This window comes from Salmo salar, chromosome ssa24 (genome assembly GCF_905237065.1).
Source record: "Salmo salar chromosome ssa24, Ssal_v3.1, whole genome shotgun sequence".
NCBI classification, from domain to species: domain Eukaryota; kingdom Metazoa; phylum Chordata; class Actinopteri; order Salmoniformes; family Salmonidae; genus Salmo; species Salmo salar.
The window spans coordinates 2,490,819-2,518,773 of NC_059465.1; the positions used below are offsets into that span (position 1 = coordinate 2,490,819).

At 41.7% G+C, this 27,955-nt stretch overlaps 2 protein-coding genes across 2 annotated transcripts; one reads left to right on the forward strand and one right to left on the reverse strand.

The window, feature by feature from the left end:
- The first annotated feature begins 4 nt into the window (after positions 1-4).
- Positions 5-7,385, forward strand: wsb2 (WD repeat and SOCS box containing 2). The gene is made up of 9 exons (XM_014171244.2): positions 5-385; positions 2,664-2,832; positions 3,024-3,235; positions 3,341-3,472; positions 3,619-3,722; positions 3,871-4,067; positions 4,169-4,258; positions 4,344-4,460; positions 6,658-7,385. Exons 1-9 carry the CDS (start codon positions 346-348, stop codon positions 6,866-6,868), a joined length of 1,272 nt encoding a protein of 423 aa, XP_014026719.1. The 5' UTR covers positions 5-345; the 3' UTR covers positions 6,869-7,385.
- Positions 7,380-27,943, reverse strand: LOC106585245 (replication factor C subunit 5). Its single transcript, XM_045707144.1, is given in 12 exon segments — positions 7,380-8,388; positions 8,479-8,581; positions 15,258-15,365; positions 16,701-16,782; positions 16,983-17,036; positions 17,038-17,107; positions 17,110-17,133; positions 17,538-17,611; positions 22,326-22,405; positions 24,304-24,437; positions 24,627-24,691; positions 27,777-27,943. Coding segments are annotated over 12 exon segments (882 nt in total). The 5' UTR covers positions 27,824-27,943; the 3' UTR covers positions 7,380-8,347.
- Between the last annotated feature and the right edge of the window lie 12 nt (positions 27,944-27,955).

Here is a 27,955-nt window from a genome sequence, read left to right on the forward strand (position 1 = left end):
AAGCCCAAGACGAGTCCATGTTACTTAATAGAAAACAAAGGCACGTGTGGCAAGGTAGCCAATCCTATCGCATTGGAGGAATGGAATTTTACTGTACAGGAAATGAGATGAATTCTTATTTGACTTACATTTCTCTACCGAAAGCTTAAAAAAAAACACAATTTGGCTATATCACGTCATTTAGCGATCCGAATATACAGTATGCGCTCTATTTTTCTCTCGGAATATGGCATTTTAACATGGGATTATTGACTAGACGGTATTGTTAGATAATCAGGAAGTATAGACAGTAACCCGATCAAGAATGTGATAACCTGCTTCCGTCAACATCTAAAATTTGCAAAAATGTGTTCATTGAAAGACAACATTCGGCGCATACGGCCAGGTACGTTCCATTTTATTTATAGGACTATAATAAAACAATATACAGGTAACAATATACAGGTAACCAAAAATAAAGGAAACACTTGAGTAAATTAGGGTTCTGGCGGCTCTGTTATGGTGTGGGGTGCATTTTGCTGGCATGGTTTAGGTCCACCGAGGGCAAGGTAAACGCCAATAAATACATACACAGCCATTCTGAGTGATCACCTTCAACCTTTGATTAATAATTTATATCCTGGTGGGAGTGGTTTCTTCCTGGATGACAATGCCCCCATTCACAGGGCACAAGTGGTGGTCAATGAATGATTTGATGACCATGAAAACGATGTAAAACTAGATTCAGCTGCGGGACGATTTTTTATTGGGCAACGAAAATGTGGGCCGCCAGTTGGGGAACCCTGATGTAAACCATATGCCATGATCTCAACTCAAATTAACACTTTTGGGAGACTCGAGCAGCGCCTGAGACAGCGTTTTCTACCACCATCTACAAAACACCAATTGATGGAATTTCTCGTGGAAGAATGGTGTAGTATCCCTCCAATAGTTCCAGACACTTGTAGAATCTATGCCAAGGCTGTTCTGGCGGCTCGTAGGGACCCAACACCCAGTTAAGACACTTTATGTTGGTGTTTCCATTATAGCTTTCAGAAACAGTCAATCCCATGTAGAAGTCGTGAGAAAGGAAAGGGAAAAATTGCCAAATGAACAGCTGGCACACTAACAAATATACTCAGCAAAAAAATAAACGTCCTCTCACTGTCAACTGTGTTTATTTTCAGCAAACTTAGCATGTGTAAATATTTGTATGAACATAACAAGATTCAACAACTGAGACATAAACTGAACAAGTTCCACAGACATGTGACTGACAGAAATGGAATAATGTGTCCCTGAACAAAGGGGGGGTCAAAATCAAAAGTAACAGTCAGTATCTGGTGTGGCCACCAGCTGCATTAAGTACTGCAGTGCATCTCCTCCTCATGGACTGCACCAGATTTGCCAGTTCTTGCTGTGAGATGTTACCCCACTCTTCCACCAAGACACCTGCAAGTTCCCGGACATTTCTGGGGGGAATGGCTCTAGCCCTCACCCTCTGATTCAACAGGTCCCAGATGTGCTCAATGGGATTGAGATCCAAGCTCTTCCCTGGCCATGGCAGAACACTGACATAGCTGTCTTGCAGGAAATCACGCACAGAACGAGCAGTATGGCTGGTGGCATTGTCATGCTGGAGGGTCATGTCAGGATGAGCCTGCAAGAAGGGTACCACATGAGGGAGGAGGATGTCTTCCCTGTAACGCACAGCGTTGAGATTGCCTGCAATGACAACAAGCTCAGTCCGATGATGCTGTGACACACCGCCCCAGACCATGACGGACCCTCCACCTCCAAATCGATCCTGCTCCAGAGTACAGGCATCAGTGTAACGCTCATTCCTTCGACGATAAACGCGAATCCGACCATCACCCCTGGTGAGACAAAACCGCGACTCGTCAGTGAAGAGCACTTTTTGCCAGTCCTGTCTGGTCCAGTGACGGTGGGTTTGTGCCCATAGGCGACGTTGTTGCTGGCGATGTCTGGTGAGGACCTGCCTACAACAGGCCTACAAGCCCTCAGTCCAGCCTCTCTCAGCCTATTGCAGACAGTCAGCACTGATGGAGGGGTTGTGCGTTCCTGGTGTAACTCGGGCAGTTGTTGCCATCCTGTACCTGTCCTGCAGGTGTGATGTTCGGATGTACCGATCCTGTGCAGGTGTTGTTACACGTGCGATCAGCTTTCCGTCCTGTAGCGCTGTCTTAGGCGTCTCACAGTACGGACATTGCAATTTATTGCCCTGGCCACATCTGCAGTCCTTATGCCTCCTTGCAGCATGCCTAAGGCACGTTCACGCAGATGAGCAGGGACCCTGGGCATCTTTCTTTTGGTGTTTTTCAGAGTCAGTAGAAAGGCCTCTTTAGTGTTCTAAGTTTTCATAACTGTGATCTTAATTGCCTACCGTCTGTAAGCTGTTAGTGTCTTAACGACCGTTCCACAGGTGCATGTTAATTAATTGTTTATAGTTCATTGAACAAGCATTGGAAACAGTGTTTAAACCCTTTACAATGAAGATCTGTGAAGTTATTTGGATTTTTACGAATTATCTTTGAAAGACAGGGTCCTGAAAAGGGGACTTTTCTTTTTTTGCTGAGTTTATGTGGAGTATTCACTCAAATGTACTGTATTACGGTAGTCCAACAGCATTCATTGTTTCTATTCTAACTTCTCGCCTCTCACAGCTTCCGATGGGCTGATATTGGAATTGAAATCCGCCCACCCTCCATCGCTGGAGGGGCGCGCTGGCTGCGAGACGTGGAGCGTTGATTTCTCTCCAGATGGATCCTGGTTTGCATGGTCCATGGGACACGGAATTGTGTGGGTGATTGCCTGGCCGCTTCGGCATGATAAGTATGTAGGGCCTTTAAAGACTATAGGCCTGTAAATATTCCTCCTTCCTTCCTTCCATCCATTCTTCCTTCCTTCCTAACATTCTTCCTTGCTTCATCTCCTTCCTCATTTGATGGTCTTGATGTTATTCATCAGCAACTCTTGAGTTTTATTCTTAATTTGTTTACTGTCAATAATGCTTGTCCATATAGGGTCAATAGGGTTGAGATTGCCCTAGAGAGCAACAGACAGGACAAGACCCTGAACTGTGGTCAGACAGTGTGGGGGTTGGCGTTTGGACCACGTCCATCAAAGACACCAGCACCTGGAGAAAAAGCAGCATCCTGTGAGAGAGAATCATCCAGACTGCTTCTGGCAACTGGCTTAGACAATGGAGTGATCAAGATATGGGATGTTGTAACTGGTGGGATATCCAACTTAGGACACTGCTCTATTTCATTTATTGACTACATGATGCCAAGTCTCTAATGTTAACGTGCAACTCACAGTGCCCTGATTACATTTTCAGGTCAGCCTCGGTTTGACCTCAAAGGACATGAGGGTATTGCAAGGGACCTGGTCTTCACTCCCAACGAAAAGCTCACCCTCATATCATCCTCTCGAGACAAAACCTTAAGGATATGGGATCTAACCCAGAAAGGTCAGCTATTGTTATACAGCTAAAAACATTCCTCCAAAGGACATTTCTCTCATCTTCTTCAATGCAGAAATTCATGGACATTTTTATTGCATGTGGAATTGACCTTAAACTTCTATATACTGTATCTTTTTCTCTGCCCTCCATAGGTGAAAAGGAGCCACATGTCCTCTCTGGTCACAAGGACTGGGTCAGCTGCTGTAGTGTCTCACCAGACTGCAGCATGATCGCATCGGTCGGCAGGTTTGACAGAGTGAGTTGCCCCTCAGCAGAGGACTCTCCAAGAGAACCACAATAGTTGCTGAAACCGTGCTGAAAAGGAAATGTCTGAGCCAGCAGAGTTTGGTTCGACTCCGCATGGTAGTATGAAAAGGCTATAAAAGTATTTTTTATTTTACCAGATGGTGTGTCTATGGAGCCTGCGGTCGTACACCTTCATCAGGAACTTAACGGGGATCAACCACAAGACATTCTACCTATTAGCTTCCTGTGACTTCTCTCCCGATGGGGCACTGCTCGCCACCGCAGCCTTCAGTGGTTCCAGTTGGTGGATCGATCTGTGGGACCCCTACACTGCACAGAAATTGTCTACTCTAATGTACATCTCTGTGTGGATAATGGTTTGATATCTGTAGCAAGATAATGGTGTGATGTGTGTGGTGCATTAGTTGACACATTGTTGCTTTTTCTTTCCAATAGGGATTGCTCTGAGATGTATGGACAGAACCAAATCTCATCATTGAGATTCTCCCCCGGGGGTTTGCAACTGGCCATTGTTACTGAAGACAGGTAAGAGTTTAGTTAAAAGCTTTGCACCCTCCTCAACAAATTTAAAAGAGAAAGTGCTAGGCCTTCTGTTTCATGTGTCTCACAGAGCCCTCCAGATGTGGGAGCCAGGACAGAGGGGTATGGTGATGCAGACCAAGGAGGACCGTACCTCCAATGGGCTGTGCTGCAACTTCCATCCACAAGGGGGAGTCGTAGCCACAGGGTAGATTTACTTTACTGGCTCATTCTCATTAGAATAACTTGATACAAACATGAGCCTCAAATGAAACTTTATTTGTCACATGCGCCGAATACAACAGGTAGACCTTACCGTGAAATGCTTACTTACAAGCCCTTAACCAACAATGCAGTTCAAGAAAGATATTTACCAAATAAACTCAAGTAAAAGATTATAAAAAGTAACACAATAAAATAACAATAACGAGGCTATATACAAGGGGTACCGGTACCAAGTCAATGTGAAGGGTTAATCAAGGTAATTTTGTACATGTATGTAGTGGTGAACTGACTATGCATTGATAATAAACAGTGAGTAGCAGCAGTGTGAAAAACAAATGGGGGGGGTGTCAATGTAAATGATCCCCATTGATTCATTGTTCAGTAGTCTTATGGCATGGGGGTAGAAGCTATTAAGGAGCCTTTTGGTCCTAGTATTGCTTGCCGTGCAGTAGCAGAGAGAACAGTCTATGACTTGGGTGACTGGAGTCTTTGACCATTTTTTGGGCTTTCTTCTGACACCACCTAGTATATAGGTCCTGGATGGCAGGATGCTTGGCCCCAGTGATGTACTGAGCAGTACGCACTACCCTTTGTAGCGCCTGCTGAGCAGTTGCCATACCAGGCGGTGATGCAACCGGTCAGGATTTTTACATTTTTAATTTTTATTTAACTATGCAAGTCAGTTAATAAGAACAAATTCCTATTTTCAATGACGGCCTAGGAACAGTGGGTTAACTGCCTTGTTCAGGGGCAGAACGACAGATTTGTACCTTGTCAGCTCGGGGATTCGATCTTGTCCAACGCTCTAACCACTAGGCTACGCTGCCACCATGCTCTCAATGGTGCAGCTGTAGAACTTTTTGAGGATCTGGGGACCCATGCCAAATCTTTTTAGTCTCCCTCTTCATGATTGTCTTGGTGTGTTTGGACTACTAACTCATTTTAGATGCATCCAAGCTCTGTCAGGCCTGGATATAATCAACTATGAATTATAAGGGTAGAGTTAATAGATAACATTGGAGAGATGGGGAAGACAATACCCCCTTATTTTATACTGATATGAGACTGTTGAAAGCAATTTCCAGAGGGCTTTGTGAATACGGTCCTAGGAATTTGCCTTCACCTTCAGATGCACCTCTAAGATCCTGGCCGTATCCGAATAACCGTACTTGCGTTTTCTAAATAGTAGGCATTTTAGGTATGCGGAAAAATGTCGTTTTATAGGTTTAGTGTGCTTTAAATGCCAGGGTGTCATACTCATTTGGGCTTTTCATCCAGTAGAATTCACTGCACACTATTAAGGGAATCATCTTTTGAGACCCATGTGTGTCTGACATAGGTATGTAAAGGGAGGGTATATTACTGGAAACTTTCAAAGTTTACCAGTAAACTACTTGAATTTTTGTATCTTTCAAGGATTTTATATATCACAAGACATCTAGTGGCCCTTTTGAGTACTTCAGATTATCACAGGTGTCTGTAATATTATATATATATATATATATATATATATATATATATATATATATATATAAAACCATTTTTACACATTTATTTTACTGTCTGTATTCAGTACAACGTTTTGGCGTCAAACTGGTGGCAGTTGTGAAAAAAGTCAATATTAGAGTTCCAGAGTTAATTGATAAGATGCTTTTTTCATTAATTAGGCGATTTTCTCTTGAACCATATGGTCTATCTACTAGAAACTCATGGACAATATGAAACATGAATCATATATGAATACAGTTTTTAAAAGTTATTCAAGTATAAATTACCAAAGTTACTGCCAAAGAATTTATGTTAATTACCAAAGATCCCGGTAACTATAGTAAATTACCTGTAGCTTTGCAACCCTAGTCTGACAACAGCTGATACTCAGCTGAGGGGACGCGCTGTAACAAAATAAACTAATATTGGGAATGAACGCAATTGCGCATTAGATGACGCATTCTCAGTAGGATGAGCCTAGTGTGGTGATATTAGTTGCTTACTACATACTAAACAGTACGTTCTAAATAGTATTTAGTATGATTAGTACACAGTGGGCAAGACAGATTTCGGACACGACACCCAGTGTTGTTGCAGTTGGTCTTTTTAGTCTTATTTAGTTAGCATATCCATGTAGGAAGGTTAAAACGAGGCAAACAAATAGGCTAATACCCTGTGTGTTATTGTTGCAGGACCAGAGATGGCCACGTGAGGTTTTGGATGGTACCCAGGTCAGTGCCCAGTCTGTGCCACCTGTGCCGCTCCGTCCTGCGCCACTCAGTCTCCACACACCAGGTGGAGGCCCTCCCCATACCACGCAGGATCCTGGAGTTCCTCACCTACAGAGACATCCCGGACCACTCAGAAGCACGATCTGACCGCTCCTCGGATGAGGAGGAATAGTGACTTTGGGAATGGGTGGAGGAATGTTTCTGGACTCCATTTGTAATGCATTTGAGTTGATGGATGTATTGACTAACTAATGATGGAACAGTCAAAGGAGGAGAGCTTATTATTTGCCTCGTTTACAAATGCATAAAAAGTTGGTGGGAATGTTGTCTGACTGAAATGATGGGACTTTTTAGGACCTTGAGTGGAGTGGATACTTTGGTTTACACAAAATCAGTCATGTCTCATCAGCTATTTGTCCAAGGAAATCTCTCAGGATGTCAAAATGGAAATTCACCTGGATGCAATTAGCTAGTGATTATAAACAAACATACAGATGAACTTTAAAAAAACTCTTTACTGGCTAATTTACATAAATGGAAAATGGAAGTTACTAGATCTATATTTTGTGTTAGAGATATATTATAGTATGTAAAGTGACATTTGTGTAATTTTGCTGAGAGTAAATATACATTTTGTATTGTGTAAATTGGTCTATTAAATCATAATTCCATGACAGTCTAAAAAAATACACAAATTACAATTTTATTAAACAGAAATTCTACTTAATGTACATAAAGGAATATCGAGCAAACGGGGACAACAAGTGTTTTTATGACGTTAATCTCACTGGTTCTATCCCCTCACACTTTCATTGATAAATGTTATATTTTAGTGAACAGGGTACGCAGGCCTTTTGTCCCAGCCCAACGCTAACACACCTGACTCAAGTAACCATGGTCTCGACCAGCAATGTATTAATTGCAGCAGGTGTGTTAAAGATGGGCTAGAACAAAATCATGCACACCCGTAGCTCTCCAAGAACTTGGTTGGTTGATCAATGTGTACTAGATCAGGGGTTCCTAAACTTTTTCACTCAGGCCACCCCTTCCAGCAATGGGGAACGTCCGCCCCCTCCCGCGTTTGCGCCACGTCTAGTTCTATGGGCACAAGCACTGTTCATGACATAAACTGTTCACACCCCTCTTGTTGGTGGAGAGAAAATGTTGCAAGTTTAAAGCTTTTTTTCCTGCAATTCAAACATTTTGTCAAGGGGTGCAGAGAAAATGTTGCAGTTTTCAATCATTTTCTTGGAATTCTATCAAATGTTGCCGTGTCTAATGTGTATTCATGTGATTTGAGTCTCAAACATTACAACAAAATCTATGGGCTAAAAAAATGTTAGCTGACATGGACATTTCTGACAAGTTACAAATAGCTTTAAGGTAGGCAATGACTGAAATAACAAGAGGAACACTGATGGTGCACTACCCATTTTTTAAATTGCATCTTGTGCATTCTACTATTACAACTTTCAAGAGTAAGTTGAAAGCTGCACTGAGTTCCTTAAAAATTGGGGGGGGGGCGTGGGCACAGTTTGGGAAGCACTGTAATAGATTGTGACTGTTTGGGGACCGCTGGTCTGGGTGGCAGATCTCTCTCACTGCCTGACCCAGATCTCTCTCACTGCCTGAAAAGCTGCCACCATCGAACTCAACTGGGTCTTCTCGTTGGGTCCCGAGGCCAGCCGGTACCTATAAGAACAAAACACATTATCAAAAAAGTGTAACATATTAGTAATCTTAATTCACATTTAACAGACGCTGTTTTCCAAAGCGACTTACCCAACAAATTGTATATAATCAACAGCCATACCGAAGATACAGGAGCACTTAATATCTGCCAACTTGATAAGCAAACCCATCCGAAACACAGGATGAAAGTCAACTGTAAGAAACCAAAATACATGGTTAATTTATACCAAAGAAGTGTTTCAAATGCCTCAAAACATTGCATTGTAAAATTAACAGGTGTAGCAATGTCACGCATTGATCCTACGCCTCAGACCGACAGCATCGATTATGCGGAACATTCAGCCAGGATGATACCAGTATCTCGATACTCATTAGTATCATGGCAAGGAAACAAAACAAAGTGGATTTAACTTCTTCAGGAAAACAGCCCTAAAGTTGAGCTGTTTTTTTGGAGTCATTTTTATTTATTTTCTAAGCTATAGCACACAACATTTTCCATAGGTTATAAAGTACCAAAGAGTTAAGTCTGCTTCATGGTTTCCCATGAAAAAAATATTACGATACTGATATCGTAACAGCCCTAGTAGCTATGCAACTATACTGAATTAATGTATCTGCCACACGTGTACAGACGGTCGCATGTTTTTTGGGAAATGTACACATACAATGCATACCTTGTACAGTACAGTGCCTTCGCAAAGTATTCAGACCACATTACTTTTTCCACATTGTTACGTTACACCCTTATTTTTTAATTTATTAAATTATATTTTCCCCCTCATCTACACACAATACCCTATAAATGACAAAGCAAAAACAGGTTTTGAAATTGTATCTTATTACAAATAAACTGAAATATCATATTTACATAAGTATTCAAAACCCTTTACTCAGTACTTTGTGAATCACCTTTGGCAGCAATTACAGCATTGAGTCTTCTTGGGTATTACGCTACAAGCTTGGCACACCTTTATTTGGGGAGTTTCTCCCATTCTTCTCTGCAGATCCTCTCAAGCTGTCAGGTTGGAGAGTTGATGCACAGCTATTTTCAGGTCTCTCCAGAGACGTTTGATTGGGTTCAAGTCCGGGCTCTGGCTGGGTCACTTAAGGTCATTCAGAGACTTGTCCCGAAGCCACTTCTGTTTTGCCTTGGCTGTGTGCTTAGGGTTGTTGTCCTGTTGGAAGGTGAACCTTCACCCCAGTCTGAGGTCCTGAGCACTCTGGAGCAGATTTTCATCAAGGATATCTCTGTACTTTGCTCCCAGTCCCTGCTGCTGAAAAACCTCCCCACAGCATGATGCTACCACCACCATGCTTCACCATAGTGATGGTTCCAGGTTTCCTCCAGAAGTGAAGCTTGGTATTTAGGCCAAAGAGTTCAATCTTGGTTTCATCAACTGAGGGACCGTATATAGACAGTTGTGTGCCTTTCCAAGTCATGTCCAATCAATTGAATTTTCCACAGGTGGACTCCAATCAAGTTCTAGAAACAGCTCAAGGATGATCACTGGAAATAGGATACTCCTGAGCTAAATTTCGTATCTCATAGCAAAGGGTCTGAATACTTGTGTAAATAAGGTGTTTTTTTTTCTTCACACATTTGCACACATTTCTGAAAAACAGTTTTCGATTTGTCGTTATGGGGTATTGTGTGTGGATTGATAAGGAAAATGTTTTATTTAATCTATTTTCGAATAAGGCTGTAACGTAACAAAATGTGAAAAAAGTCAAAGGGTCTGAATACTTTCCGAAGGCACACACACAGAACGCACTGCATCTGCCTCTGCAACGCAGTGTTCCGTTGGAAATGAATGTACTTCTGGTGTACCAAAACGCAATGGCGATGTCGGTTGTCACACCTTCCTCCAATCAAAATATATTAAATCTACAATCAAGACAGGACTGAGGCATCAACCAATCTCCTTAAGTCACAGGAGACACCTCTCCATGGGGAGAAAGATCCCCATTCTTCTTCAATGGCTTCACTTCATCCAGGAAGACACCCAGCTAAGAAAGAACCCTGCCGTCAAATGGCCACAGTTTGAATGTCAAAGGAATTAGCTTCGGTGGAGTCTGCCCCAAATGCTTCCCAATCAATAGTAGGTCCTTTACATTTGCACGATGAAGAGATGTAGCAGAGTGAAGACCCTGGGTAATACCAAGGGATCGGACTGCTACAGTGAAAAGACAAACTTACAAAAGGACAAAGAGTATTTCTGATATCCATCGTAACAAATTACTGACTGTAATTCTGTATGTCTTTCACTTTGTGTAATGAATTTCAGATATTTTCAAGCAATCATGAATATTAAGTTATCGCCATGTCAATTTTGGTATGTACGGAACCACAAGGAAATTACATGAAATTTAAATAGCTTTTGTGACTGCACAAAGAAGGTACAGACCGTTATGGACATAATATATTATGAACAGAACCTAACTAAACCACACCTTCTTTCACACCTGGACTCAAGTGAGTGAGTGACTGAGTGAGTGATCTGAAGCTTGGCCAATCAGACTTCAACACAGATGAATAAGTATACAAGTGGATTGCCTTACTATCCTCAAATGCATTGGTGTTAAGCTGTAGGCCTAATCTTATGATTTTGTGTATTGATTAATGTACTGCAGTTTTTTTCGGGTTTGGTCAGGGGTAGGCAGTCATTGTAAATAAGAACTTGTTCTTAACTGACTTGCCAAGTTAAATAAAAGGTTAAATAAAATTAAAAAATTGATGATGTACCACAGACGAGCCATTCTCTCTCAACGTCTTTCAAATCTATGCCTCTGCCTACTCCTTTTGCCAAGTGTGGCATCTGTGCTGCTTTGGCGTTGACTACATGTAGCTATCCCATTCCTGTTTTCCATTCAGGAAACCCCATTCTTTTATTCTGTATCATTTTACAGTTTGCATTGTTTGTTTGTTTTATCTTTTAATAAATGTTGCGTGTTTACAAGCGTGTGGTTCGGGTACCAAACAGTTCAAAAGAATTTACGATGCCTTCAGAAAGTTGGATGATAATTGACAAAGATTCATTTTAGACCAGATTTTCCCATAGACTCAGATTATGGACGGTGCCCCGTATATTTCATAACTAATAATCAAACCACTTATCACATTATCACCATTGCCTCTTTATATATCAAGAGACACCTCTTTAATATACCCTACAGAAGTGTATCAAATCAACGTATCATAAAATTGACTAGAATTATAAATAACTATGAAGTCCTCTATGGTAAGGCCTGATGAATATGCCAAGATAGTTAAGTAAGAACAGAAATACATAACCTCAGAAATAAGACAATTATTCATAATCATAAAAAACTAAACTAAATTTCGCTATATTGTTCATTTCAATGCTAAATCATAGCAGTAGTGGTGCGTACCACACAACCGAGGGCAAGCCATTCCTCCTACCATGAAAACACCGGTAGCCATGGCAACCGTGAGGGGTCTCCTGGGACACCAGACCAAGAAAACATCTAGTCACAGTGCAGATGGTGTCAAATTCTGGCCTGGTAGGTCTTCCCTCATATACTGTGTCTGTTTAGAATTGATCTACCAAATATATCATGACAATATACATTGCCTTCAGAAATTATTCACACCCCTTGACTTTTTCTACATTTTGTTGTGTTACAGCCTGAATTAAAAATGTATTAAATTGAGATTTTGTGTCACTGTTCTACACACAATACCCCATAATGTGAAAGTGGAATTATGTTTTTGGAAATGTTTACTAATTAACATAACATTTAAAAATATGATATGTCTTAAGTATTCAACCCCTTGGTTATGACAAGCCTAAATATGTTTACGAGTAAAAGTGTGCTTAACAAGTCATAATAAGTTGCATGGACTCACTGTGTGCAAAAATAGTGTTTAACGTTTTTTGAACGATTACCTCAATTTTTTTTTTTATCTGTACGGTCCCTTAGTCGAGCAGTGAATTTCAAACAAAGATTTAACCACAAAGACCAGGGAGGTTTTTCAATGCCTTGCAAAGAAGGGCAGCTATTGGAAGATGGGTAAAAAAAAAAGCTGACATTATTAATGACACTTTGGATATCAATGCACCCAGTCACTACAAAGATACAGGAATCCTTCCTAACTCAGTTGCCGTAGAGGAAGGAAACTGCTCAAAGACTTCACCATGAGGCCAATGGTGACTTTAAACAATTACATGGCAGTAATAACAGAAAACTAAGCATGGATAAACAACATTGTAGTTACTCCAAAATACTAACCGAATTGACAGAGTGAAAAGAAGGAAGCCTGTACAGAATAAAAAAATATTCCTTAATTGCTGCCAAAGGTGATTCTACGCTATACTGATTCTACACTATACTGATTATACTTTATGTCCTGAATACAAAGCGTTATGTTTGGGGCAAATCCAACACAACACATCACTGAGTACCACTCTTCATATTTTCAAGCATGGTGGTGGCTGCATCATGTTATGGGTACAGTGGGGGGGAAAAGTATTTGATCCCCTGCTGATTTTGTACGTTTGCCCACTGACAAAGAAAGGATCAGTCTATAATTTTAATGGTAAGTTTATTTGAACAGTGAGAGACAGAATAACAACAAAAAAATCCAGAAAAACGCATGTCAAAAATTTTATGAATTGATTTTCATTTTAATGAGGGAAATAAGTATTTGACCCCCTCTCAATCAGAAAGATTTCTGGCTCCCAGGTGTCTTTTATACAGGTAACGAGCTGAGATTAGGAGCACACTCTTAAAGGGAGTGCTCCTAACCGCAGCTTGTTACCTGTAAAAAAGACACCTGTCCACAGAAGCAATCAATCAATCAGATTCCAAACTCTCCACCATGGCCAAGACCAAAGAGCTCTCCAAGGATGTCAGGGACAATATTGTAGACCTACACAAGGCTGGAATGGGCTACAAGACCATCGCCAAGCAGCTTGGTGAGAAGGTGACAACATTTGGTGCGATTATTCGCAAATGGAAGAAACACAAAAGAACTGTCAATATCCCTCGGCCTGGGGGGCTCCATGCAAGATCAGTTGCAATGAGTTGCAATGATCATGAGAACGGTGAGGAATCAGCCCAGAACTACACGGGAGGATCTTGTCAATGATCTCAAGGCAGCTGGGACCATAGTCACCAAGAAAACAATTGGTAACACACTACGCCGTGAAGGACTGAAATCCACACTGGGTGTGTTGTGGTCAGATGAAACCAAAATGAAGCTCTTTGGCATCAACTCAACTCGCCGTGTTTGGAGGAGGAGGAATGCTGCCTATGACCCCAAGAACACCATCTCCACCATCAAACATGGAGGGGGAAACATTATGCTTTGGGGGTGTTTTTCTGCTAAGGGGACAGGACAACTTCACCGCATCAAAGGGACGATGGACGGGGCCATGTACCGTCAAATCTTGGGTGAGAACCTCCTTCCCTCAGCCAGGGCATTGAAAATGGGTCGTGGATGGGTATTCCAGTATGACAATGACCCAAAACACACGGCCAAGGCAACAAAGGAGTGGCTCAAGAAGCACATTAAAGTCCTGGAGTGGCTTGGCCAGTCTCCAGACCTTAATCCCATAGAAAATCTGTGGAGGGAGCTGAAGGTTCGAGTTGCCAAACGTCAGCCTCGAAACCTTAATGACTTGGAGAAGATCTGCAAAGAGGAGTGGGACAAAATCCCTCCTGAGATGTGTGCAAACCTGGTGGCCAACTACAAGAAACGTCTGACCTCTGTGATTGCCAACAAGGGTTTTGCCACCAAGTACTAAGTCATGTTTTGCAGAGGGGTCAAATACCTATTTCCCTCATTAAAATGCAAATCATTTTCTAACATTTTTGACATGTGTTTTTCTGGATTTTTGTTGTTGTTATTCTGTCTCTCACTGTTCAAATAAACCTACTATTAAAATTATAGACTGATCAGTTCTTTGTAAGTGGGCAAACGTACAAAATCAGCAGGGGATCAAATACTATTTTCCCCCACTGTATGCTTGTCATCGTCAAGGACTAGGGAGTTTGAGGATAAAATGAAACGGAATAGAGCTAAGCACAGGGAATATCCTAACGGAAAACCTGGTTCAGTCTGCTTTCCAACAGATACTGGGAAAGATTAAAATCACCTTTCAGTAGGACAACAACCTAAAACACAAGGCCAAATATACACTGGAGTTGCTTACCAAGACGATGTTCCTGAGTGGCCTAGTTACAGTTTGACATAAAATGGGCTTGAATATCTATGGCAAGACTTGAAAATGGCTGTCTAGCAATGATCAACAACCAACTTGACAGAGCTTGAAGAATTTTTTTAAAGAATAATGTGCAAATATTCTACAATCCAGGTGTGCAAAGCTCTTAGAGACCTACCCAGAAAGACTCACAGCTTAATTGCTGCCAAAGGTGATTCTACGCTATACTGAATCTACACTATACTGATTCTACGCTATACTGAGATGTGACACTATGTGAGATACCACATATTGGAGATATTATGCTAAATTGAGATATTACGCTATGTGATGATTGTATTCTCAGATGGCCATTTTGCTATTTCTAGATACTGCGCTAAATATATTGTTATTTGAAAGAGCTGCTTTAGAAAAACATAAATATACCCATTGTGGAGAAAAACAAGAATGTTCTATGGAAGATAGTAAGCTAAACATAAATTGTGATATTACATTTGGTATGTAGATATACAATGCATTGGATATATTGTTATTTGAAAGAGCTGCTTTAGAAAAACATAAATATACCCATTGTGGAGAAAAACAAGAATGTTCTATTGAAGATAGTAAGCTAAACATAAATTGTGATATTACATTTGGTTGCGAAAGAGAATAAAGGATGTGGTTGTAAGCGGAGGTGAAGACCTTGTTTAGGGACCAGCCCAGAATGTTGGCTATGTCTGATCGTAGTGGGTGACCAGCGCAGGTGTACACATTACCCTCTGTCACCTTCCCATACGCCATGCTGGTGCTCTGAGAAATACATGGGTGAGGAATCAGTCAGTCATAAAATATAACACAAATAAATTCACTTTAAGTAGCTAGTACACTCTATATCTGTATTATATGGCTAAAACTAGTGGTGAGCGCCAATATTGATATTGTTTGATATCGATAAGAGAAAGGCATATTGTGATATCGGTTTATTCTTCCTGTGAAAAAGGAGACTGGAGGAGGTCATACTCCAGTCTCCTTTTGACCTCATTTAACACCCAATTTACTTAACAAAAGGTACATCTCAATAGGTGGTCCAGGTATGATCTGACACCAGTGGGTGGGCCTTTCCTATTTTGTCCTCTATTGTTCCTCAAGCAAGTGGGAGGCCGATGACATCATATCGGACCAACTCCTTGAATGTCTTACTCCTTAAAGTTTGCAGTTGTATCTAAAAAACACTATTCTGCTCAAAACATATTGTTTTACTTTTAATGTGTACATTATTTAGGATATCGCTTTTCAACAGGAACATTAAAAAAAATCTCTGGAGGACGTCTTTAAAGCTATAATCCTTAGTTGCTACATCAATTTTTGGATGTATACATTAATGATATATACCCATTGATTCTTGGAGAATATAACATAAATACCTCATGAGCTTAGTTCAACTATCGTACCCCATCAGAACACAAAATATCAGCTTGTTTTACTCCAATGTTTGTAAACAATGTAAATAAAAACTGTATAGCCTCAAAACATGATTGAACCTCAAATGTTGATATCATGGATGGTTAGTCCTTGCACCCGTAGGCAGCTCGGTCTATGAATTTGACAGTGGTTACATTTATCCAGGCCCATCCCTCAGCTTTTTACCAAAACAGAGGCGGGGAGAGGCTTTGTTCTTTTGAAATTAAGGATTCTCGCTTTAACCTACACTGTTCTGTAAAAAGTATAAAAGACTGTTCCTGTATGCACAAAACCCTCTCACAGACCTTCTCACAAGGCAGGTTCTCGAATTAGCATATTTAATTGCCTGCTGATGGGCCATCAACTGTGGGCTTCCCATTGTATTCAAACTGGTTAGGTAGGTTTATGCTACCAGAACATTTACACCTGTCCCAATGGGCAATCCGCAAGCAGATGTCTAGACTTTACAGAAAAGTGAAAATTCACACAGTTGCAATGTATTTTTTTTTACAAACTGATACATCAATATGAAATCTAAAACGGCTACTAATATCGATATTCCATATTGGTGACCATCACTAGTTAATACATTCATTCATTTTGATCAGCAATAAAAACTGAACATGGTGATGCAATTGACTACATTTAGCTACACACTGGGAATATGTTTTTTTCCCCCCGTACCTGCAGTATGTTGAGTGAACTTCTCATGTCTCCTGATGATAGGGTCACAATAGCTTTTATTCCATCTGGAGTTATATCGATGCTGCAGGGACAAGATCAGACATACATACGCCTCTGATTAAAAGGCAAGAATAAAACCCAGCACGCAGTGTCTTTCTGGGACACTAAAAGCCTGCCCCCTCCAGATACCCTCTGGCCTCTCCAGATACCCTCTGGCCTCTCCAGATACCCTCTGGCCTCTCCAGATACCCTCTGGCCTCTCCAGATACCCTCTGGCCTCACCTCTCCTGTTGGATAGCATACTCCAGCCTGGGGATCACCTGGTCCTGAGACAGGACGGAACCTGGTGCATCTGGACTGCAGGGCCCGGATAATTTTAGACAGGTAGTTACAGATCAGACAGAACTCGTGTTCTCTGTGTACTTCTCAATGACTGTAGGAGAGGAAGAGAGAGGTAGAGGGGGAGGAGATAGATAATGGAGAGGAAGCAAGAAGAGAGAGAGGAAGGGAGGAATGGATGTCAATGTTTTGAAGATCAGCGGACATAACCTCATAAAAATGTAAAATCCAAAATATTAACCCGCTGTTAAATCAGTGTGATCTATTACAAGCAATTGCAGCACATTAATATTGTAAATCATTAGCAGTAATAACAGGGTAATATGCAGTATCCCCCTCCCAAATGCATTCAACATTTTGCTTGTCGTCTCATATCTCATGTTACAGTAAGCACATCTTTTAATCAGTGTGAATGACTGGAAATGACTGGTTAGCTGGCAGGCAGCTCATTTGGCCAGTTGGTACACAGCAGGTGAGCACATCAAAACAGATGGTTACCTCGCCGCAATGCATTCTGGGCATCCCGGGTCATAGCATCGGCCTCGTCCAGTATCACCAACTTGAAACCCTTCCTGGAAGACAAAGACAAAAAAATAAACACACATTTTGTGAATTGAAGTAAGGGTTGCCTGTGTAGGTTACGGGGACTATAAATAATCATTTGTGTTCAAATCAAATCAAATTTTATTGGTAGCATACACATGGCTAGCAGATGTTCTTGTGAGTGTAGGGAAATGCTTGTGCTTTTAGTTCCAACAGTGCAGCAATATCGAACATGTAATCTAACAATTCCACAACAACTACATAATACACTCAACTCTAAGTAAAGGAATGGAATAAGAACATATACATATATGGATGAGCAATGACAGAGCGACATAAAATACAGTATATATATATTGAGATGAGTAATGCAAGATATGTAAACAATATTAAAGTGGCTTTATTAAAGTGACTAGTGAACCAATTATTAAAGTGGCCAATGATTTAACGTCTGTATGTAGACAGCAGCCTCACTGTGTTAGTGATGGCTGTTCAACAGTCTGATGGCCTTGAGGATGATAGCGGGGTGAACAGGCAGTGGCTCGGGTGGTTGTTGTCCTTGATGATCTTTTTGGCCTTCCTGTGACATCGGGTGTTGTAGGTGTCCTGGAGGGCCGGTAGTTTACCCCCGGTGAATCGTTGTGCAGACCGCACCACCCTCTGGAGAGCCTTGCGGTTGTGGACTGTGCAGTTGCCATAACAGGCCGTGATGCAGCCCGACAGGATGCTCTCAATTGTGCATCTGTAAAAGTTTGAGAGGGTTTTAGATGACAAGCCAAATTTCTTCAGTATCATGAGGTTGAAGAGACGGTGTTGCGCCTTTTTCACCACACTGTCTGTGTGGGTGGACCACTTCAGTTTGTCCGTGATGTGTACTCAGAGTGCTCCCTCTGCTGTTTCCTGAAGTCCACGATCATCTCCTTAGTTTTGTTGACGCTGAGTGAGAGGTTGTTTTGCTGACACCACACTCTGAGTGCCCTCACCTCCTCCCTGTAGGTTTTCTAGTCATTATTGGTAATCAGGCCTACTACTGTTGTTTCGTCTGCAAACTTGATGATTGAGTTGGATGCGGGCATGGTCACGCAGTCATGGGTGAACAGGGAGTACAGGAGGGGGCTGAGCACGCACCCTTGTGGGGCCCCAGTGTTGAGGATCAGCAAAGAGGAGGTGTTGTTTCCTACCTTCACCACCTGGGGGCGGCCCATCAGGAAGTCCAGGACCCAATTGCACAGGGCGTGATTGAGACCCAGGGCCTCTAGCTTAATGATGAGCTTGGAGGGTACTATGGTGTTGAATGCTGAGCAAAAGTCAATGAACAGCATTCTTACATAGGTATTCCTCTTTTCCAGATGGGATAGGGCATTATTTTTTTTTTATACCTTTATTTAACTAGGCAGGTCAGTTGAGAACAAATTCTTATTTTCAATGACGGCCTAGGAACAGTGGGTAAACTGCCTTGTTCAGGGGCAGAACGACAGATTAGTACCTTGTCAGCTTGGGTATTTGAACTTGCATCCTTTTGATTACTAGTCCAACGCTCTAACCACTAGGCTACCCTGGCGATTGCATCGTCTGTGGACCTATTGGCGAGGTAAGCAAATTGTAGTGGGTCTTAGCACTTCATGATGACAGAAGTGAGTGCTACGGGGCGATAGTCATTTAGTGCAGTTACCTTTGCCTTCTTGGGTACAGGAACAATTGTGGCCATCTTTAAGCATGTGGAGACAGCAGACTGGGATAGGGAGAGATTGAATATTTCCGTAAACATACCAGCCAGCTGGTCTGAGCATGCTCGGAGGACGCGACTAGGGATGCTTTCTGGGCTGGCAGCCTTGCGAGGGTTAACACGTTTAAATCTCTTATTGATTCCGATTGGTCAGACCAGCGTCGAATATTTCTTAACACGGGTACATCCTGTTTGATTTTATGCCTATAGCAAGGAGGAAATTGGAGTCGTGGTCAGATTTGCCAAAAGGAGGGCAGGGGAGAGCCTTGTATGCATCGCGGAAGAAAGAGTAGCAGTGATTCAGAGTTTGCTGATAGAATTTAGGTAGCCTTGTTCTCAAATTTGCTTTGTTAAAATCCCCAGCTACAATAAATGCAGCCTTAGGATATATGGTATCCAGTTTGCATAGTCCAGTGAAGTTCATCGAGGGCCGTGGTAATGGCTTGAGGGGGGATATACACGGCTGTGACATTAACAGAGGAGAATTCTCTTGGAAGATAACACGGTCGGCATTTGATTGTGAGGAATTCTAGGTCAGGTGAACAAAAGGACTTGAGTTCTTGTACGCTGTTACAATTACACCATGAGTCGCTAATCATGAAACATACATTCCCTTGTCCTTGCTGAAAAGTCCCAGGAATCTGATTGCGATATGGTAGCTAAAAGACCTACTTCTCTAAAAGGATTATTGTTAGGGATTGTAACGATTTACCGATATGAATCGTTTAAGATAGGAGTGTGTCGGTCCACGGGAGCCCAAACCGATCCAAAAGTTACACGCGTCATCAGAAAATGAATTCAAATATTATGAAACGCAAGTTCACTAAAATGTTTTAGTCATTTATTTGTACCTCTAATAAATACCTCTAATCTTTTGTGACTGAATGTATGCGTCATCTCACCCATTAGCCAATATTGAATTAAGCATGTAAATGTGTATGACAGTCACTGATCTCAAAGTCAGATAACAGCTGTGCGCACAGAGCATAGCTGCTCGTGCCAACGAGAGGTAGGCATATCCCTGATCTAATATTCGTACATCTGTGCAGCACCTTCCGCATTCAAATGCTTGTAAAATGGCTTTCGCAATGTCAAATCATAGGCTTTATTAGTTGGGTGACATCCAATGTAATTTGCTGGGTCATTGTTACCAAATGCGGTGTAGAAAATTGTGTTTTACCAGGGGAGTTGTGTAGGCTAGGCTATCGGAGTGGACGAACTCACATCTAACTGCTGATTGGGGCTTTTCGATTGGCATGTTCACCATAAGAAATAGCTTTGGTAGATTTGCTTTAAACAGTCAGTGCATTGGTAATTTGTACATGAACTGGGTAAAGTTGTAATTTCACAAGAAGGACAGCATTCATTTTTGCAAGCTGCAATCGGTTGGAGCGGGAGAAGAGCTCTCCTCCATAAAGTTTCAAAAGGTCAAAACCCTTCACTTTTGAGAAGGGGCCGAAATCCAAAGCTGGTGTACCAAAACGCAATGACGCTGTCGATCTGATTGAGGCATTAGAGCAGAGTCGCCCCCCCCCACCACCGACCGCGTCCACACCGTCTGACTAGGAAGGACACCTTCTTCCAATCAACATCTACAATCTACAATCACCCCAGTCTGAGGTTCTGAGTGCTCTGTCTACTAGGGCAGCAGGCAGCCTAGCGATTAGAGCGTTAGGCCAGTAACTGAGCCAACAAGGTGAAAAATCTGTCGATGTGCCCTTGAGCAAGACTCTTAACCCTAATTTGCTCCAGGGGCCCCCTACTACCATGGCTGACCCCATAAAACAACACATTTCACTAAACCTATCCGGTGTATGTGACAATAAAACTCCTCAATTCACAGGAGACACCTCTCCATGGGGGAGAAAGATCCCCCATTCTTCTTCAATGGCTTCACGTCATCCAGGAAGACGCCCAGCTAAGAAAGAACCCCGCCGTCAAATGGCCAGTTGGAATGTCAAAGGAATTATCCTCGGTGGAGTCTGCCCCAAATGGTTCCCATTCAATGGGAGGTCCTTTACGTTTGCAAGACAAAGAGATGTTGTAGAGTGTAGGCCCTGGATGATACCAAGGGACCGGACTGCTAAAGTGAAAAGCTGCAAAAAATTTACAAAAACCTTATATTGTACTTTTTCCAAAGGACACAGAGTTCCAAAGAGTATTTCTGATATCCATCATAACAAATTAATAATTGTGTAATTATGCTATGCCTCTCACTTTGTGTAATGAATTTCAGATATTTTTGAGCATTCATGAATTTGAAGTTATTAGCATGTCAATTTTGGTATGCACGGAACCACAAGGAAATGACAAGAACATTGAAATAGGTTTTGTGACTGCACAACGAAAGTACAGACTGTTATAGCCATAATAAGTTATGAAAAGAACCTAACTAAACCACACCTTCTTCCGCAACTGGACTCAAGTGGGAGTGATTGATCTGAAGCTTGGCCAATCAGACATCATCACAGATAAATATCTGTGTTATATTAATTTGCTAAGTCAAAGCTAATTTCTAAAGATAAATATTGACATATTACGTGCAAAAAAAAAAAATGTATCTGCTAAAATGGCAAGTGAATCAGTGGGTGATGGGGATTTCAGATTGCCTGTCCCCCACCTAATCTGATAGTGATAGATGCTCAATCTGCCCTAATGCTCAGCTCAGGTTCATACACACACCATACACTGTAAAGCACTCACTCACACAGTGTCACTCAGCTCAGAGAAGTCAGATCAGATAGATCCAGTTTAGAAAGGCCCAGCTCCTGAGCGCCATCAGCATTTAATATAGAATGTAAAATGAATGTGTTTCATGAAACAAATGTTAGTGCATAGAATCGTTTTGAATCCCCAACCAAATCGCATTGATTCCTTCCACTAATCAAACTGTATTTCACCGAATCGTTTCAAACTAAAATAATTGTTATTTAGTCGTATCGGAACCCATGTATCAAGATGCGTACCGAATTGTGCTTGAAAGGAAAGATTCACATCCCCAATTATTATTGTCTTACTTGAATATGGTCCTGGTGCTGGCAAAACACAGGATGAGTCCTCAAACAACATCAACACCTTGGTCGTCGGACACGTTTAGCTAAAATAAATGCATTAACATGTAAGAACAATAATTTGATATAATATCAGATACAGTGCATTTGGAAAGTATTCAGACCCCTTGACTTTTTCCACATTTTGTTGCGTTACTGTAAGAACCGACACCAGAGATGAGAAGCAGGTACAGGGAGTTGAACATTTAATGCGGAACAGACAGGTAACAGGACAGGAACAGCATCAGCACACGGGTATACAAAGACATACAAACATTAATGCAGAAGCAGGGAACAGAGCAGGGAACCAGACAGATATATGGAAGGTAATGACAGGGGTGATTGAGTCCAGGTGAGTCCAATAATCGCTAATGTGTGTGACGGGGGGAAGGCAGGTGTGTGTAATAATGATAGCAGGAGTGCACAATGCTGGTGAGCCTGGCGCCCTCGAGAGCCAGGGGAGAAGAGCGGGAGCAGGCTTGACAGTTACAGCGTATTCTAAAATTTATTAAATTGTTTGTTTCCCTCATCAATCTACACACAAAACCCCATGATGACAAAGTGAAAACAAGTTTTTAGACATTTCTGCAAATGAATAAAAAATTAAAAACAGAAATATCATATTTACATAAGCATTCAGACCCTTTACTCAGTACTTTGTTGAAGCACCTTTGGCAGCAATGACAGCCTTGAGTCTTCTTGGGTATGACGCTACAAGCTTGGCACACCTGTATTTGGGGAGTTTCTCCCATTCTTCTCTGCAGATCCTCTCAAGCTCTGTCAGGTTGGATGGGGAGCGTCGCTGCACAGATATTTTCAGGTCTCTCCAGAGATGTTCGATCGGGTTCAAGTCCAGGCTCTGGCTGGGCCACTCAAGGACATTCAGAGACTTGTCCCGATGCTACTCCTGCATTGTCTTGGCTGTGTGCTTAGGGTCGTTGTCCTGTTGGGAGATGAAAATTCACCCCAGTCTGAGGTCCTGAGTGCTCTGGAGCAGGTTTTCATGAAAGATCTCTCTGTACTTTGCTCCGTTCATCTTCCCTTGAGCCTGACTTGTCTCCCAGTCCCTGCCGCTGAAAAACATCCCCACAGCATGATGCTGCCACCACGCTTCACCGTAGGGATGGTGGCAGGTTTCTTCCAGACGTGATGCTTGGCATTCAGGCCAAATAGTTCAATCTTGGTTTCATCAGCCCAGAGAATCTTGTTTCTCATGGTCTGAGAGTCCTTTAGGTGCCTTTTGGCAAACTCCAAGTGGGCTGTCATGTGCCTTTTACTGAAGAGTGTCTTCCGTCTGGCCAATCTACCACAAAGGCCTGATTGGTGGAGTGCTGCAGAGATGGTTGTCCTTTTGGAAGTTTCTCCCATCTCCACAGAGGAACACCTAAGGCTGTCAGAGCGACCATCAGGTTTTGCTCTGACACGCGCTGTCAACTGTGGGACCTTATATAAACAGATGTGTAACTTTGTAAACCATGTCTAATCAATTTAATTTACCACAGGTGGACTCCAATCAAGTTGTAGAAACATCTCAAGGATGATCAATGGAAAAAGGATGCACCTGAGCTCAATTTCGAGTCCCATAGCAAAGGGTCTGAATACTTACGTAAATACGGTTTTTTTTTTTGCAAAAATTTCTAAAAACCTGTTTTCGCTTTGTCATTATGGGGTATTGTGTGTAGACTGATGAGGAAATACATTAATTTAATCAATTTTAGAATAAGGCTGAAACGTTACAAAATGTGGACAAAGTTAAGGGGTCTGAATGCTCCGAATTCACTGTAAATTGGAACATAACCTTGATTGCACCCGAGAACATTTCTTTAACTAACATGAAATGTTAAGAATCAATCTAGCTGACTAGAAAACACGACAACCCTTCAAGTACAGTGTTATGAGCGTTACATTTATTTCGGATAATTCTATGTGCTGAGTTGGAGCGTACCTCCAAGACCATAGCGTTGAACTCCTTGTCCTTGTAGAGCTGCTTGGCACAACCTAGAATAGTAGTCGTCTTCCCTGCACCTGGAGGTCCATAGAAGAGATGTGGCAGTCTGTCCTCACTGATAATCTTCTGTACTGAAGAAAGCCAGGGTTGTTACATAGAACTTATGCAAAACATGTTATAGTTCATTTGAGCATGAAAACATTATTTGGAATACATTCACTTGACCAGACAATTGAATTGTTGCTGGAATGGATAAGGGTCAGGTTTTCAACAGTAGTTCCATCCCTTGCTGTTTCAAAGACTAACAAAAACATACTTACTGGTGCTTAATATGTCCTTGTGAGAAATCAAGTCATCTAGGGTCTGTGGCCTGTATTTCTCAACCCTAAAAATATGTACAAAAATGTCAGCCAGCATCCGCGCATAGTGGCTACATTAGAATCAGGGAAGAGGTGGTGGGAATAGAGAGCTACATTCCTGCTGAAAATATGAAGAAAAAAAAATGTGTCCCACAGATTAATTCAACCGGTTGTCTTTCTGTTTAGTATGCATTATCTATTGTATTAAAAGCACATCTTTGTCGTACTATTCAAAACTCTCATAGGAAAATTCTGCTTCAAGTTCAGTAGCCTACCTTTCTTCTCTTTTGTTGGGTGTGCGAGATCAAGTGCGACAATATGTGTGGTCTCACTTAAATAGTCTGTAGACTAGGCTATATAGGCGGAGAAGCACGGAGCAGTTGTCTTTAACTTCCTAAATATGCAGGGCTTTTTATGCCATGTAAATCCTTGGGCGGGCCGCCTAAGTGTTCTTTTGGGTCACTTAAGTCCAAATAGTGTAAAAATAAATAGAAAATATTTTGGATTGAAAAACACTCTCATTGTAAACATTAACGACTAAAATAAAGTATGCAGAAAAGATGATGGACCTATATTGTTTTATAATATAATCTTTGAGAACTCCACAATCACCAAAAAAAAGATAGACAGTCAGGGAAAATCGAACATTCCAAAAACAATGAATTTAGCTGTTTAGATGTTATGTTTGAGCAAAAAACAAAACGTGTAGAACTGCAGGAAATTGGCTTTAAAATGCAAAAATGTCTCTACACCACCAAGATGGAGGTCTCTAAAATTGTCTGTCTATCTGCAGACTGCATTTACTACACAAAACAAAAATAACGCAACATGTAAAGTGTTGGTCCCATGTTTCATGAGCATATCAAGAAGCTGATTAAGCAGCATTATCATTACATATGTGTACCTTGTGCTTGGGACAATAAAATGCCACTCTAAAAGGTGCAGTTTTGTCACACAATGCCACAGATGCCTCAAGTTTTGAGGGAGCATGAAATTGGCATGCTGACTGCAGGAATGTCCACCAGAGCTGTTGCCAGAGAATGTAATGTTAATCTCTCTAACATAAGCCGACTCCAACGTCATTTTAGAGAATTTGGCAGTACGTCCAACCGGCCTCGTAACTGCAGACCACATGTATGAAGTCGTGTGGGGGCGAGTGGTTTGCTGATGTCAACGTTGTGAACAGAGTGCCCAATGGTGGCGGTGGGGTTATGGTATGGGCAGGCATGAGCTACGGACAACGAATTGCATTTTATCAATGGCAATTTGAATGCACAGAGATACTGTGATGGGACCCTGAGGCCCATTGTCGTGCCATTCATCCACCGCCATCACTTCATGTTTCAGCATACTCACCAGACATCACCCATTGAGCATGTTTGGGATGCTCTGGATCGACATGTACAACAACGTGTTCCAGTTCCTGCCAATATCCAGCAACTTCGCACAACCATTGAAGAGGATTGATACAACATTCCTCAGGCCACAATCAACAGCCAGATCAACTCTATGTGAATTAAATGTGCATGGCATTACCATGCAGTGGTACAGATGGAAGTAAAAGTTATCCATTGGGAAGGACCACACAGAGGCCAAAATGATCATGACTATTGTGTAATTACAGGCAAGAAGATAACAGCTGAATGACTGGAAATTTGTCTCTTGTAAGAATGACACTGGAACAATTCATCATTACTACACTTGGGTACTGCAAACCAGCCAACAGAATGGCGTGCAAAATCAATACACACATAACTGTTCTGTGCATAATTTAGCATGCCATCATGCTGGGCAAGCTAGTGATTTCAAATCACTACTCTATATGAAAACAACCAGTTCAATTTATTGATGTTGCTAGAGATGAATGTGACAGAAGAATATAAATTAATTAATTGTTGTAATGCGCCCTTGTACGCGCCAGTCTGTTGGTAGCTCTGCCAGCCTATGAAACCTGTAAAACGACCGAAGAATAACGTTCATCTGTTCAAATATTAGTTTTGGTCGAACAGGGCTCAACTGATCTTCGCCATGCTGCAAACGGTTCCGCAACCTTGCGAAGCACGTGTGCATCACGTACGGAAAATGGGGGTTAGACATCCGGGAAAAACAACATACTGCAAAACCCATGTGCATCTGTAGGAGATATGGCGACTGCTCCCATTGCCACGCCCACCTAAAGCCCGTTTTGATTCAGAAAAACATTATATGAAACAGGAGATAAATATTAATAACACATATATTTACTCAGCTTGCAAATTGTTCCTCTTCTAAATGTTGTTAAAGTCAAGTGTTTGCTCTCCTATATTTCGCCCCAACTCTACTATCTTTCAAACTACGTCTACCCTATTGGCTGATATAGCACAATAATACCGATGCTCTAATACATTTGGCTACGTGAGAATCTGTTTTGAGCATTTTTATCTTGACTAGGGGTTGAAAAATTGCTGGGACCGGGACTGCGTCACATACATTTAACGTAACATTGCGGGACCGCGGTCGGGCTCGGGACCAGTTCTTGCTAGAGCTGGTGGGTGACGGACAATAAATCAGCGGGAGCGGTACGAAAAGTAACGTTATATTCATGGACATCTTACATGCATGACTTATTGTCCGACACCCACCAGCTCTAGCAAGAACTGGTCCCGTGCAGGACCGCGGCCCCTTAATGGTATGTTAAATGTATGTGACGCAGTCCCGGTCCCAGCAATTTTTCAACCCCTAGTCAAGATCAAAATGCTCAAAAGAGATTTTCACAACTCAGCGAAAATACACATCACACAAGCGAAACATTGATTGCAGTTCGGCGAGCTACAGTAGCTAAAGGTTTCCACTAGATAACACAACCACAGTCATTACACAGCCACAAAATAAACATTGGCTACAACAATTAGCTTTTTAGTCTTCATTTATGAATAGAGATAGACATAAAATTATCAGTGTGGTTAGGTCTAAAATCATTTTAAGATAAATTGTAGAAATGGGAGGGGTTTAGCCAGAATTATGACTTTATGGCTGTGTTAACTAGTGACGACCCTAGCTAAATCCTGCTAAACCTAACGTGACTACCTTGCTGGCAACACGTAAACTAGCTAGCTAGTTGATTCAACTTACCACGGCAAATTTCTTGACTGCAACGCTATCTTGCTAGTCGATGCCATTTGAATCGTTGATTAAGTTAGCAAGAAAAGAGTGCTTCACTAATTGGCTTTTTTTTTTTGGCGCGCTCCACTTCAACAAAATGTGCTTTACGTCAAGAAACAGAGTTTACGGCAGGTTTGCAACCAATCGCA